Here is a 15885-nt window from a genome sequence, read left to right as displayed (position 1 = left end):
ATGAGATTGAGGTCCTGAAAGAAAGGATGGACAAGTGGAATCAACATCTCAAACTAGCAATAAATCTCTAGCTAAGCTTTAACCTTAGAGGCTTTTGTTGGTATCCAAACAAACCACGGCTACCCATACCCAACTTGGAGTTGCCTAGAGGCATACTATACCAGAAGCTCAATAAAAGATGGCACCTTGACTAGTCTAGTAAACAATGGGAGTATAGATTTAAGAACTTGTGGCCCAAATCCAATCAAGGAAAGGTTTCTTGTCTATAATGGTTAATAATCCATAAAGCCTTATGGACTAATGACTTAGCGTATAAATTAGGTTTAAGGAATGGACTGTGTTTTAAATGTGGAAGAGAACCTGAAAATATTCCCCCCCTCTTTATTAAGTGTAAGGCTAAGAACATGATATTGGATTTTTTCTAAGTATTGTTTCATAAAGTTCACCTCACCAGATCTAATTGGGAGGAAGTACACTGGATACCATCAGTAATCTGGAATTAGATAAGAGGATTATATTTACGAAGCACCTGGAATGCTAGGAATAAGAGCCAATTTGAGAATATACAAGAAGAACCTCTAAATTCTTTTTAGTTTGAACTGTGGGTGTAGATTAAGCAAGAGGAAGACTCATTGCTACAACAACATTAAAATTGGCTTAAGGAGTGTGAGCAAAAAGGGAAAGGAAGAAGTGATGCAGTTGAAGAGGAGATGAATAAAGGCGAAGTCTTGATGGAAGAGCTCAAAGTGAAGATGGCTACGGATCCCAAGCTTCCACCATGTCTTGGGTTGTTCAAAGCACGAAAGAAAATGCTTATAATTTGGGATGAACTGTAAACATGGCTCACCCTACAAAGGGACTCATTTTGTAACTAGATAGCCCAAGCATGTCCTCAGCAGCAGCAGCAGCAACAAGAGTGTCTTCTTAGGTCTCCCCCCAACAATAAACAATATGTATTGGGACCTTGTAAATTCTGAGCTGTGATTTTGTACCTCATACTTTTTCTATTATTCTTATAAATATATTTTGATGTCTCTACAAAAAGAAGAAGAAGAAGAAGCAAGCTAGCAAAGTATGATACATATTAAGGGCCTCGTCGCACCAAGGATTACAGGGTAAAAGAGGGCAAAACCATGCTTGGAGACTTGGAGTTGGGTGTGTGGGGCAAGGCCTTGCAGACTCTCATGAAGCGCCTCACGAGGAGAGAAGAGCAGCAGAGTGTGCGTGTCAGGATTAAAAGAAGCGGATAGGCTAGCACGGCATGGCAGCTGCTGCAGCGACACAAGGCGGGTAAAATCCTTTTTGTTTTTTCATTTTTTATGGAAACAGGCTCGAGTCTTGAGTCTTGACCTTACAAAAAGGCGGGTAAAAATCTCGTTTCGGTGCAGGAGCAGCATACAGACAAAAAAGACAAAAAGAAAGGGCTAAATTTTTCTCGCGAGATATATTTAATAGTGATAAATATTATTATATATACATACCAGCCTGCGTGGAGCCACCGCCTTCATAAATACGTGCGTATGGGGGGCGGGGCCGTTCCTGGCCGAGCGCGGGAAAGCGCTCTAAAAGAGAGACGGTCGGGTCCCCCACGCAGGCGTGAAAATTTGACTCGACTCTCTTGTGGGCCCGCCCCCGCGCCTGCCACGTCCGCTGGCCAACCAGAACACTCCGACAGCGCAAAAAGTGCGGGAACGCGCCGCCCGCGCCGCCGTGGAAAATAAAATGGATTTAAGCGGATCTTTTCCAAAACTACCAAAAAAGAAACGAAAGCAGTTTGAATTTTTTTTTTTTTTGGAAAAAAGAAACCAATCGCGGCCCCGACCCGTCGTCCCTCCATCCCGGCGATTAGTTTTCCCGTGTTCCTGCGTGCCACGTGGGCACAGCCCCTGCGCTGTGGGGCCCACAACCGTTTTTTTACCACCCGATCTTGGAACTACGTGGCATCGACGTGGTTATTCTCGAAATCGAAATCGAAATATTCATTACGTTTTAATGGCTTTGCGGAGCATTTAAAAAACAAGATTGTCATTACTGTTATTATTTAAGAAAGTAGAATTTTAACTACAGTAGGCGGTCGCGTGAAAATGGCAAAATCTACCGAGGAATGTGGCAAGCGAGGACGCGAGAAAAGTGTATATAATTTGCAAATCGAATCAAGGGCACGAAAGAATAATAGTAATAGATGTATTATTCGGGAGAGGGGGATTAAAAATTAAGAATTGTGCGGGGCAATGGCAATCAATATATATATAATATATATATGTATGTATATATACGATATATCATTAATAAGACAGATGCAAAAACAGCTGCCAGATACGATAAGACCTTTATGATGGCACGAGGATCCTCATCCGAGCTCGCGTTTGTATGCGCCGGACTGTTAGTGTCTCGGCTGCTCTGTTCATAGTCATTTTTAGGGAACTTCCCTGCCTCCATATCTCTCTACCTCTCTCCCCCCCGTCTATTGTCTTTCTTCTTCTTCTTCTTCTTCTTTGCGTATGATGAGACCTGAGTAACAAGAAATTTGAACTATCTTCCTCGGGCCTCTCGCGCCCTTTGCTTGCCAGTCAGTATCAGGGACAGTAAGAGAGTGTGTGTGACCAACATGGTGTGTAGGTCGTGCTAGTAAAGTCTTTTGCTTCAAAGTTCATACCAGCTCTCGGACTCCGTGTTGTCCTGCCTGCCTCGTGCCAGGGCGGAATAATATCTGTCTGCCCTTACCCCTTTTCTCATTCTCAGCGAAGCCATAGCTCGACGGTACATTCTCCTCCCTCCTTTTGTGTGAGAGAAGCAAAAGGAGCTTCACAGGGCCTCTTTGCCCTCTCTGGGTTGGTTTCTCACACACAGCCGGTCTCTCGCACTCTGTCCCGCCCCTCCTACCCAATTCCATTTACCGAGTTCTGCTGTGCAGGAAGGCGGCTCCGGTGCTCCAAAAGCAGGGGGGAACACAATTAAAAGACCCCTTTTGGTGTGTTCCATTTGCGAGATTGCTGCTCCTTTTACTGGCTACCTGCAATGCAAGCTACCTTTTCTGCTTTTCTTCTTTTGTTGCAAAAGAAGTAGCACCAGGTAGTGGATGCGCTTGACACATAATTTGAGCTGCCAGTTTTTGTGCCCAGGAGGTGGTGCAATGGCTGTGGCGTCGAGCCAGGTTTATGCTCCCGCCGCGGCCCTTCCTACAGGACATGTGAAAGGAGCGGCTTCCTGCCTGGAGGACAGCGATGATGAGTATGATTATGTAGCCAGCCTTGCGGAGCAGATAGCGCGAGCGATGCTGGAAGACGACGATGATGCGCAGGGAGTTGAAGAGAGGCCTGTCTTGCCGCCGATCAGGCTGACGAATAGCGGCGACGAGCGGGGCGGGGAGTTTGTGCAGGTATGGTGTGGTAGGTCAGTCTATTATGTATCTCTGTAACGGTACCTTGATGCTTGTTAAAGTAAGCGACCGCTAATGTGCTGATTTTGCTGCAGGCTGCTGGTCATGATATCTGGTCTTGCGCTGCGAAGCCTAGGGTTCCTAGCCAGGCACGCTATGTGCCGTTATACAGTAGCCATTTGCAATGCTTCGGCAGCGAGGTTTCCTGTACTGGCGAAAGGCTCTCGTATCCTCGCTCCAGCTCTCACATTCCGACTGTGGCTTCTCCCAAGGATCAAATCGAGTCCGGTTTTGACAGTGCAGTATACGACAGACAGACGTTGTCTTGTCTCACCAATGGTGTAGATTATGCTCAGGCATGTAAGAGCCTGCAGGTGAGGTTTTTCTTCTTTATCGGACGGCTAGTTATGCAGCATTTGAATTCGTGTTGACAGCTTCATCTAATATGCAGCTTTGTTTTCCTAAAGCAGGACTGGCAGTATCTAGCGCAGCAAGCGTTCGAGCTTCGAAGCACGCACTTGTACCTACTGAACAGGAAAGGGAGCCACAGCAGGACTAAGAGGCCCGACTTCGGCCACGGCTTGGTACAACAGGCGGTTGCAGCTGCTGGCTATGGAGGCGCCGTGACGCGCCGCTCGTCTACAGGAGCGGCGGCCGCCACACAGGCGGGTACAGGGGTCTTCCTGCCTAGGGTTTACAGCGCTTCAGCCAATCACAGAAGGAAAAACGGTAGGGTTTGGGAAGTGAGTGTTTGGGTTTTTTAGGGTTTTAAAAACGCATATTGTGTGTTTGAAATCGGGAGGGTCTTTGGTGTACGTGTAGCTATTTTGAATTCAAAACCGATGATATATTCGTTGTAAGTTAAATTTGGATTTTCCGTGGTTGCTTCCAGCATCACTTGCCTTGCACTCTCGGACCGGCAGCTCTGGAGAAAGGAGCAGTAAGGGCTTTTCTTCCCCTTAAGAACGGAGCCGTCGCCGTGCGTGTGAGATGCTCTGCCGCTTCAGAGGGCCTAACCCTAATCCTTGCCATCGCCGTGTATGTGAGATGCTCTGCCGCTTCAGAGGGCCTAACCCTAACCCTTGCCCCCCCCTTAAAGCCTCTGTATTTGCCACCTAATACTATATAACCCGCCCCCCTCTTAGCTCCACACACCCGCCTCAACGTGGCTTTTTGAGGAAGAAGGGACTTCAACCGCAGGAAGTCCCTTCTTTTTGTAGCATTTCTTAATAAATGTGGGCAAAGAGGCTACTCCTACGTAAACTGTTTTCTAGCAATGTAATACGTGTTGTCATTCTACACACGAGTCCTAATGCTTGATTCACCGTATCAGAGCCTTTTATGCAGGAATGTATTAATGGGTGTAAAGTTTTCATCCCCTGATGTGTTACAGTAAGGTCCTTTACCTTCTACACCTTTCCTGTGTACACACGTTCGAGGCTTCCATCTTTATTGCTGCACGTTGTCACAACACGTCCAGGCTACTACTACTGCTACAGAAGAGGGTAACATCTTGTGTACAACATGCGTAGCCGCGTGACTGTAGTTTTCTCACGTTCTTCCATGGCGTGCTATTAAGGCTTCAGCTGTTGTCATGATGGGACTCATGAGAGCCCATGATGGGATACATGATCGCAACAGTATCAACTTTAATAATGCCACTGCTGAGCTTATTTGACTCAAAAAGGCTTCTACTAAGCCCACTCGACAGTTACAGGCTATCGTGTATGATTTTCCCATTCGTTTTCCAGGCTTTTCTTAACCCGGTGCCGCCATAATCAGGCGGTTACATTCTCTTGAGCATTGTCAATCTGCCATCATCAGACGGTTACATGCTCCTGAGCATTTCCAACCTGCCATGTCTCTGTCATGAAGACCCATTTTGCCTTACTTTCCTGCAGCGTTTCACTTTAATCATGTCATGGAATGGGATCGTCTCTATAAAATTGAGCGTATATCGTGGGTTCCTTGAATATGGTTCGTCTAGATATAATGTAATCCCCAAGGAAATGGGACAAGGGCATATCCGTGAACTCGTACAACTTTCACATCAGAGCAATTGGGTAATGTGAATGCGCTCCTTATTAGTAAAGCATCTTCATCATAATTCTCCGCAGTATCATTGAATCGGTGAAAAGACCCACGGACTTTACATTGCCCTACACTATAAACAATAGTAAGATGCCTCTATCGTGAAATTAACTTTACCAATCCAAGTTGTGCTACCTTTAAGATCACTAGATTTTGGATCCGTCTACGATATATGCAAAATGCCTTTCTATTTGCGCAATTTGCTTGAACGTGTAAAGTCCCTTGAAATTCCCACATTCATAGTCATGTATCCCAACAATTCAAGTTGGGAGGATGCTTTTCTTGCAATGCAAGATAGCAAAGTATTGGACTTTGTAAAACGATTCTTAAAAGGAAATAATAAAACCGAAAGCCATTGTATCTGCCAATGTTGATAATCTTTGCCTATTCTTAGTCATATGAGTATCGTATGTGTTTATCTTATAACATCATTTGATATTTATGGTCCATCCTCCACGAGTACCTAGCATGGTGAGCCAATAGATAAGGGTAGAAACTCATTGCACACTGAAGATGCAATTATTTCCAGGTCTTACGAGTGAAGAAAAGTTTAAAATGTCAAAAAATTAGAACTTGGCTACTAGTGTGTAGTGAAATTGCATGGTAGTGAACCGTTTCTATGAAGATAGAATCTCATAATGTTTCCTTGCAAGGGAGGTAAGTTATCTTTCTTGGTGTGGAAGTGTGCGCTTGCAAACTTTGGTAATCATAATATTGCAAAGGTACCAAAATGTGGTATCACATGAAAACTATAGTAGCTAAACATTGGCCTAGTGAAATTGTGCCAAGGTGATGACAAATAGAAATATGGTTGAGTTGTTTCAATGCGAACCCATCAAAAGTAATAGGTTGTTTTTGAAAGACACTTGGAAGCAAATAGTTTTTGAGTGAAGAAAATAGTAGATGCAATTATTTCCAGGTCTTGTGAGTGTAGAAAAGTTTAAAATGTTAAAGAATAAGAACTTGTCTACTAGTGTACTGAAATTGCATGGTAGTGAACCGATTTTATGAAGATAGAATCTCATAATGTTTCCTTGCAAGGGAGGTAAGTTATCTTTCCTGGTGTGGAAGTACGTGCTTGCAGACATTGGTAATCATAGTATTGCAAAGGTACCATAATGTGGCATCACATGTAAACTATAGTAGCTAAACATTGGCCTAGTGAAATTGTGCCAAGGTGATGGGGTGAGTTTCAATGCGAACCCATCAAAAGTACTAGGTTGTTTTTGAAAGGCGCTTGGAAACTTATTTTAAGCAAATAGTTTGAGGGGACTTGTGTCTTGTAACTACAATTTGAATCTCTCTTTAGCTTGTGTCCTTTTGCACATGTGCACACGTGGATTCATATGTGGGCTTGTGCTCATGGTATGCGCAAAATTTCTTTGTAATCTACACGTGGCTTGTAATCATTTTGTGAAATTGTATGGGGGGTCCATGGACATGCACATGCAACATTATTTAGCCAAAACACAATCTAAACGATTTGATGTCCTTTTACTATCTCTAATATGTAAAGCAAGCAAAGGTTTGTTTAAAATGGATATGAATTTGCATTGAATCACAATGAGACACATGCCCCTACACGTCTATTTAGAGGCTTCAACATTTGCATACTCTTGGAGGGTGTTCATGAATGCTTAAGAGCATAAATTAAATTAATGCATAAATGTGTAATGAGATATATATGTACGCTAATTAGATGTTTAGCCTAACTCGCAAGAGACATGCCCTAACACATTCATGAATACCCAATAGCAGAGTATGCAATGATACATGTAATAGAGTCTTATGTTAGGTAATAGTAAAATCCTATCTATCATGGAATCGAGTAATTAATGCTCATTGATATAGGTCAAGACCAAAAAACCAAAAAAAGAACAATAAAGGTATGAGGTGGCTAGTAAAGTTGGCTTTGAGCTTTGTTAATTCTAGTTGTAGCCCTTTGTGTGCAAATTGTACAAATTTAAGAATTAGGTGCAGTACATGGAGGGGAAGACATGGTTGACAAGTGAGACCATGATAGACATGTGGTTGAAACCTCAGATGTAAGTAGGCAACATAGCTTAACATAACATTAGAGCTTGCTAGAGAGGTACATCAAAATCAGGAATGATATGGTTAGATTACCATATTGTTAAGACCTTTGACATGTTTGTGTACACATGAATATACTCATCCTTGAGATCAAGCTTAATAGGTAGTATGCACATTGATTGAGAATATATCATATGTATGACATTCTTTTTGCATGTTGAATCGTTATTGAATGATACTTTTTAACCTAGCACCCCCCCTAAAGGCCCACGTGTGTTATTAGTTCCTTGTAGTAGGGAATTATTTACTCAATTATCATTTGGGCCATAGTGCATTTGTGATTCTTATAGTCATCAAATGACACATTATTTTCAATGTAATAATGTCATGGAATGTTGGTTTAAATGTTCAACCTTAAGTATAAGGTCTTGCATTCAAATCTTTGGGCTTGTACTATTTCTAATATGTTCGGCTACCAACATTAGGCACTTTTAGGGTGTAAAATGCATGGAATATTACTTTATTGTTTGCATAATTTATATAGGCTGTGCGGTCGGATTCTTAAGCACTTCAAGAGGCTTGTGGGGAGGTATGCATATTAAACGTTTGAGATTAGATGGTGGGGTTGAATATCTTTGGTGATATTTAACAATTTTTTGGATGAGCATGGGGTGCGGTTTGCATATTAAATGTTTGAGATTAGATGGTGGAGTTGAATATTTCTTTGGTGAAATTTAACAATTTTTTGGATGAACATGGGATGAGGTATGCATATTAAACGTTTGAGATTAGATGGTGGGGTTGAATATTTCTTTGGTGATATTTAACAAATTTTTGGATGAGCATGGGATAAGGATGCAATTCATGTGTAACTACTCTTTGCAACATGCATGTAGTAACAGTTTAAAAAAACGTTTTCATTGGATACTCCCTTGAGTAGAAAGGATAGAGGGTAGAATTGGAGCAATAAGAAGCTAAAAAGTAGTTTCTTTTTCTAGTGTAGAGAGAGTAGTAATGGGCTACATATGAGGTAGGTTGGCTTCATAAGTTACTTCAGGATTTGGGGCATGACGTGAGGTAGTTTGGATTATAAGTTACTTCATGATCTAGGGCATGATGCGCCCAAGGTTATCACATTGTGTTATGATAACATGAGTAGCATGCAATTGATAAATAATCTAGTGTTTCATGCAAGTAATAAGGACATTGAGGTACAATACCATTACATATGAGACAATCCCTATAGTGAGTTTAACTTAGTATATGTTGGTAGTCATGAGGAGACAATTGACATCTTCACAAAGTCATTGGGTGCAAAGAAGTTATACATAGATATAAGAGGTTCTTTGGAGTACATGACATTGGATCTCGCTTGAGAGCAAGCGTTTCATGATTTGTCTACTCTTGACACAGGTCAATGTGATTAACATGATGTGTTGGCAATCATCATTATGGACGTAGAAACAAAAATACTTACTACAATTAACATAGTTATGTATTGTTATGTTAGTACATTATACTAACTACATCCAAGTGAGCTTTGTAAGATGATGAAATGCAAATCTTCAACTTTAAGTGTGTCCATCAACCATTTTAATAACATGCCCTTTTAAGTAATGCTAACGAAAAATGGGAAAGGAGTCCTATTTCCAAAGATTTAATAAAAAAAACTTTGCAATAATTGAAAATAAAACCAAGGCAACATTAATTGTATCAAGATCTCCATCTTGTTGCACCTTTTAGGTTCACGTAAAGTAGCTTTCTATAAATGCAAAGGCTTCCTAGTCCTTGAATGACTTTGCAATGTACAATATGCTTTAAATGACCTAGGAGTAAGGCTCTTTCTCTTGTATTATAATAGGTGAATCTAGCTTGAGGCAATAGTATTTCCTTATGATATTTGTGCCTTTTTAAGCATTGATTTGTTTTAGAGTTTGAGAAATTACTCCATCAAGACCTTATGATATTTGTGCCTTTTCAAGCATTGATTTGTTTTAGAGTTTGAGAAATTACTCCATCAAGACAACTTTATTAGTAGGTTGATTTTGTATAGTGCCTATTCCACAAGCTCCCCATTACACCTAGTGAGATGAGGCTCTACTCCCTTTATCCATGTACACCACAAGGTGACGATTCAAGGTGTATCAAAAGTTTGACAAGAGCTAAATATTTCCCATGGTCTTCCACACATACACATGAATGAAATAATTAAACAAAAAACCTACATAATGATGTAAATTTACATCAATAATTACAAACCCTAATGGAATGGGATAAATATCCCACCCATATGGCAAGACAAAGAAGCAGCTAAAACTTGACCCTACAAGTGAGTTTTGAAGCTCATCGGAAAAGGTTGTTAAATCAAGAAGAGTATGGAAGGCTCTAAAGTCTCTTGTAGTTTTTGTATAATAATAATTTTTTTGAGAGACAATCTCTTTCACACGAAGAAATGAACTTGAAGGATGCACATGCTCTTAAATTTTTAGCACCATTTGTGGGAAAATTCAAAAAATGTAGTAACTTGCTATAAGATATCTATTTGAAGGATTCCCCACCATAGGGAAACTTTTTAGATTCCAAATCTAAAGTTAACCACAAAATAAGGGAAACTATGATTATTTTTAAACTTTGTCTACATGGCAAAACATTGAGGGATCATATATTTGCCTTTACTTGTAAGCTACCTCATGCACTTTTTTCACAAATTTCTTATAAAATCCATTGATGACAATAGATTGTTGAAGACATTTGGAAGGAAAGATAAAAGGAAGCCTTTTTGTTTCCAACTTTTTTAAGGGGTCATTTCAAACCTTTGTGGGAAAGACTTCCAAGGAATGAGGGAGAAGGGATTCATTTTATGCCTTGATCAAACAATGTGAATAGTGAATTCTTCTTCAATTTGAATGGCAGTGTTAAAAAAAGAAGATTGGAAAAGGCAAAGGTTGAAGTGGGCAGATGCATTAATAAGTACCAAATACTTTCATATAATAATCGGAATAGTCATGAAGATGACCCAAATGATCTTGAGTAGAATAAATTGTCAAAAGGCAATATGTTTAGTTATATGTGCAAGAACCAAAAAATTTCCCCCTTAACCTCTATCCAATTAAGTTGAGCAAACACCTTTCAAAAATAACTAAATTATTTTGAATCATTGAATTATCCAAAACAAAATCCTTAAGCAGTTGCATTAGCTACAACACGTCTTTATGAGATGATTCAAGTAGACCCAAGTTCTTTTCAGAGCATAGTCCACATCTAAGTTTAGAGATCTTGAACAACTAAACAATGATACAACTCCTATTGGAAAAGGAACAACATACACTTTAAAGGGATGTTAGATTCCTAATTTGTGCACTTCTAGTTCATCCAAGGAAGGCCTTTGTTGAAGTGAAGTAATGCTCGTAAATATGTTTGTGTGAGGTCAGTTAAGAGTTACCAACAATACATCAGCCCTAATCTTTGATCAAGTTTTTGACATTGCACTTGTTGTGGTTATTTTTTGTTACCATATTTTGGTATGATGTATATGAACACACTTAGGACCATTAGGGGCACTTTTTTCTCTCATGAGGAGTTTTTTTTTTCTCTATTGTGTATTTTTGTTCATAAACTCTAGGTAAAAACTTAATATTTGTAAATCTTCTGCAGTGTACTCCTCAATATAATTTGTGTCATGTGCTCTCAAGCTTCTTCTTTTAGAAGCTTTGTGTGTGCACTCATGCAACCCAAACTCCAACATTTCAATTAGTGGGCTTTGCCTGTTGGACATAGCCATCAATACCCTTTGCTTTATCTCTGTTGATTGGCATGAGATCTGATAAGGAATTAAATAGTCAAGATACAATATTATTATTGTTAGCCATGGCCATCAACTACACTTATACAAAGTTTCCTATTTAGAGGAAAATTGCATGAAATCAACTTGTGCTATACAACACAAAACAAAGTACACTATGAAAAACCTTACTAGAAAATGAAAATGGTAAAAAATTCTTTACAAAAGGACAAAATAGCTTGAGCAATATTGGCAATAGTGCAAATGGAGATTAAAATTAACCCGAGCAAAAAATTGACAAAATTAAAATCTATGGGTTGTCCTTTGTAGTGGTAGTTGATAGATGGAATGGAATATCCATTGTGGGCTTATATGATGTGCCATGTATTGGTTGCACAAAGGTTACAGAACATTGTGTAGGGAATTATGTGCATCCTATTGTGGTTGTTGAAGCTAGTAAGTGCAACAAAGATAAGTGTTATTAAGGATGTTGCAAGTTTTAATTTTGTTGTAGGCTATAGCACCAACACATATCACAATTGAGCAAATTCAATGGGATGACAAGGATGTAGAGGCTTATGCCTCGATTGCATCATCTATTAAAGATACCATAATCTTGCACATGGGTCTATGCAAGACAATTAAAAAGGCTTGGGATAGACTTAAACATTTGTATCAAGGAATAAACTATGTGTTGCTCACTTATGTAAGTAGATATAGAGCAAATAGATGGATAAAGGTGATGCTAGGGATAGTTTTTGGCATATATCAAAGGTAATAAGGAGCACTTAATTAGTGCACATGAGATTTTGCTAGACATCTCACTTGTTTTGACTATTGTTCTCAATGGTTTTCTTGATTCTTGTCAAAGTTTTATATCTACTCTTCGTTTGATGATGAAAGGCAATCCCAATGATTTCCCATTTGAGGAGTTTGTTTCTATTTTGTTGCAAGAAGACCAATCTTGTTGAAGTAGGTGCACTATGCATGCTATAGATCAAGCTTTTGTGGCTAGTAAGAAATATAAAGAAAATCTACATTTTCTATTTGTTGAGAAATGAAAAATGATGTATGCTCTAGGGAGAGATATCCTGAATCCCATATGCACACTGAGGAGAGTGGAACAACCCAACTACTATAAAGCATTGTACTTGCAAGATGAGTAATGTAATAAGATGGTACTTTTGTCATTTTAGTTGAGAGTCAGAGTCATTGTCCAACAACACAAGACTGTGTTTATGAGTCCAAGTCTCAATCTTGGAATCTAATTCACTTGTGTGACATTCTATTTTCAACTCTATGTCTTCATGAGTTCACTCTATCTCTTCAAGCCACCATAGCCATGCTCTAGATCCATTCTTCTGACACTATTAGAAAGCAAAAATGTACGAATATTATTCATACAAAGAAGGTTTATCAAGATGAAAAAAAAAAGATAGTAAAAGCTTTTGCAAGTATAATAAGGTATTGTGGCATTAAGGACACAATAACTTATGATACTAAGGTATTGATTGGTGTTGATAAGGTCCTAAATTGGTTGTGAAAGAGGCTAGTATGGCTATTGTAGATGCCTCTCCTTCTAATTCAAAATTTGCAAATATTGTGCAAGATATAGAATGAGCATTTAACACACAATACACTTATGAAACTTTGATGCATGATCATGCACATGTTTATTGTGGATTTCGATGTGTGGTACTTTGACAACAGTGTAACGTAAGCACATTGCTTCTGATTAGAGTTGGTTCACTTCTCCTAAGTTGAATTGTAAGGGTAGTATCATTGCATGTGCCAATACATCCTTGTATCTTGTTAAAGGAGTGGGGTAAAATTGTATTGGTTACTACTAATGGCAATAAAGTTTACACTTTCAGATGCTTTGTATGTGTTAAATATTAAAAAGAATTTGTTGTCAATTTTTACACTTCCTAATATTGACTTGTTCATCAAAATTGTGAGATATGCTGTCCATGATCCCTCATGTAGTGATATGATTATTGGAGCTCATTTACTATATTAGGGTTGTACATGAGCTCAATAATAATGAAAATTTTGTGGAAGATATGGCATGCATAGTTGCAAATTCATAGACTTCTTTAGATGAACAACTTTTACATGCACATTTTAGTCATCTTAATTTTGCTAGTTTGCTATACTTGTAGAAACTTGACATGGTATCTTCATTTCATACCCTTAAGACACCTTACAACATATTGTTGATGGATGCATATTGCATAAAGTGCTATTTGCATCCTTTCCAAAAGATGATTTAATCAGAGCTATTTGCAAATTATGGGTTGTGCACAATTATGTTTGTGGTTTGATCTAAACACTAAATAAATCCCCACCATGTTTTCAAAACAAATCTCAAGCGAATGAACAAGAAATTAAACCTTCAATAGAGAGGGCGATGCCTTTTTTAAGCAGTTATGCCCATATTTCAATACAGTTACACATGTTGATATAATTACCCAGAATTAAAGGGAAAGGGCATAATTACTGCAAGAAAATTAACCTCGCATTAAACTCTCTTGGTAGTCATCTAGTAAATAAGGCTAGGAGGAACATAAAAGAAACTAGAATTTGCAAATCATTCACAAAGTCTTGGATAGCCCCAAGCTGCCTTAGAAAGAACCAAAATCCAACAGCTTAGTAGGTATTTGATGAGAAAATGGACCAATTCTGTTAAGCATAAAAGGATCCAAACAACTAACATTAAAGTTAAATAGTGCAATTACCCTTCTTTAGGGGGATTATCAACGCATACACCAAAGCAAGTCTTACCTTAAAACAACTAAATCTTTGAGGCTTGCATGTTCTCAAACTTGTTAGCCCACATACTATATTCAAGAACAAGTCTACTACTTAGAAAACTATTTATTATTGGAATTGCATTGTAAAGTAAGAATCAGTTGAGCTTTAGTTTTGCCAAATTAGTTTCTTGAAATGTCAATTTTAGGCATGTGCTTGTTCCAAGTCTTCGAGATCTCCTTTACTTGGGAGGAGTCAAAGAGTTGAAGAGAATTCTAATGAAAACAAAGGATATGGAATGAAAAGAACAATGAGAAGATGGGCCCCATCTCTTATGGTGAAGAAGGGAATTGGAATAATGTCTACTAGCATTGAGTAAGAATCCATTGAGCTTTAGTTCTGCCAAATTAATTTCTTAAAAGGTTGATTTTAGGCTCATCCTTGTTCCAAGTCTTTCACCTCTCTTTTACTTGGGAGGAGCCCAAGAGTAGAAGAGAATTTGAATGAAAACAAGGGAATTGAAATGAAAAGAACAATGAGAAGATGGACCCCATCTCTCATGGTGAAGAAGGAAACTAGAATAATTTCTATATGTCTACACTTATGACATGGACATCATAAGCTAGTTAGAGAGGAGCCATGGGATAGTTTTCTTTGTTAGGCTTGTTAAGTAGTAGGGCACATTCTAATGGAACCATTGACCTAGAATGTAGACTTAAAAATGACAAACAACATGACTTATTAAACATTTCACATAACATTGTTGGGATTAAAATACCACTCAAGTTGATCATAAAGCGTCATAAAAAAATCGAAGTCAAAAATGGGGTTTTAAGCATGCTTGTACATTTTCGAATTCATCGTGGAGAAAAAGTGTATCTAAATTTGCTTGCTTTTTTTCACAACTTGGCAATGTTTTAGATGGTTTCCAATTAGTAACTAGCTTAGTTTCTTTTGTTTTATGGACCAACTTGCTAATTGGATTGATAGTAGCATGAAGGGCTTATTTAATTAAGAAATCTTCAAACAAGGAGGGCTAATAAGAAATGTAGGAAAAGTTTCAAAGAGCTAATTGAGAAACCCTTTCATATCAAGGCCTCCCTCCTTTGGAGAGTTTCTAGTGTCCTAGACTTACAAGACCATGTAGAGTAGGTTGTTAGATAAAAGGGAGGGATCACCATTTTCCCACATATGGCCATTTGGGCTTGGAACAACATATCGAGGCTATTGCTGGTTATACCAAGAAAAGCTTATTGATAGAATTTTAGGGCTAACCAATTGATTCAAGTCCGAGTTAATCCTAAAGTTAAATGCATGTCACATTCTTGTTCAAGGTGACTGAGGTGAGCATGTATGGCTAGCTTGCATGGATGGCAGCTATAGCTTTCGGAGATCGATGGAGAAGCTTTTGTAAGATCATGTTGGGTGAATGAATACAACTTGACTATGTATATGTATTAATGTGCTCGGTTGGGGGGAAGGGGGGGGGGAGAAGGTTGAGTACAAGTCGAATTGGTGAAGGATACATGCATGAAGGTGTTACATCTTACATCTTGGTTCAAGCAAAGCTAAAGTGCGGTGGGGTTGGTGGTGGAGGATTCCCAAGGGTGGAAACTGATCTAAGGTTTTCGGGAAAAGGGGGTGGTTCGATGGAAATTCCAGTTCAAATGACAAAAAGCAGAAAAGCAAGGGTGGGGGGGCGCTGACAAGAAAGGGGTTTTGTCAAAGGGTTTGAATTCAAAAGGGAGGTTGGAAGTTGTTGCAAGCAAACGTTATCTTTAGCTTTCGGAGTCAGAGGGCTGGGCTGGGCAGCGGACGGGGCCAGTTCGAGTACGCTTTTGGGGCAAAG

The 15885-nt window shown here is 39.1% G+C and overlaps 1 protein-coding gene across 3 annotated transcripts; it reads left to right on the top strand.

The window, feature by feature from the left end:
• The first annotated feature begins 2361 nt into the window (after positions 1-2361).
• Positions 2362-4840, top strand: LOC148022821 (uncharacterized). Of its 3 annotated transcripts, none has more exons than XM_087695745.1 (5): positions 2362-2971; positions 3110-3379; positions 3475-3753; positions 3850-4108; positions 4272-4840. In XM_087695745.1, the coding sequence occupies exons 2-5, from the start codon at positions 3134-3136 to the stop codon at positions 4340-4342; spliced, it is 855 nt and encodes a 284-aa protein (XP_087551871.1). In that variant the 5' UTR covers positions 2362-2971; positions 3110-3133; the 3' UTR covers positions 4343-4840. The 3 variants fall into 3 exon arrangements, with proteins under 3 accessions (XP_087551871.1, XP_087551869.1, XP_087551868.1); XM_087695743.1 differs by having other exon boundaries at positions 2363-2971; positions 3123-3379; positions 4272-4838; XM_087695742.1 differs by having other exon boundaries at positions 2363-3379; positions 4272-4838.
• The last annotated feature ends 11045 nt before the right edge of the window (positions 4841-15885 follow it).

Source organism: Lygodium microphyllum, chromosome 16, assembly GCF_053477565.2.
Source record: "Lygodium microphyllum isolate KBCC chromosome 16, Lygodium_microphyllum_v1.1.10, whole genome shotgun sequence".
In the NCBI taxonomy this organism is placed as follows: domain Eukaryota; kingdom Viridiplantae; phylum Streptophyta; class Polypodiopsida; order Schizaeales; family Lygodiaceae; genus Lygodium; species Lygodium microphyllum.
The sequence above is the reverse complement of the archived record's forward strand: the minus strand, read 5'-3'. Positions and strand labels throughout refer to the sequence as shown.

Bases quoted from the DNA above. Each gene is read 5' to 3' on its own strand.
- LOC148022821 (XM_087695742.1), top strand. From the start codon at position 3,080: ATGCGCTTGACACATAATTTGAGCTGCCAGTTTTTGTGCCCAGGAGGT. The intron at 3,380-3,474 runs GTATGGTGTGGT...ATTTTGCTGCAG, and splicing joins GGGGCGGGGAGTTTGTGCAG to GCTGCTGGTCATGATATCTG. The intron at 4,109-4,271 runs GTAGGGTTTGGG...GGTTGCTTCCAG, and splicing joins CAATCACAGAAGGAAAAACG to CATCACTTGCCTTGCACTCT.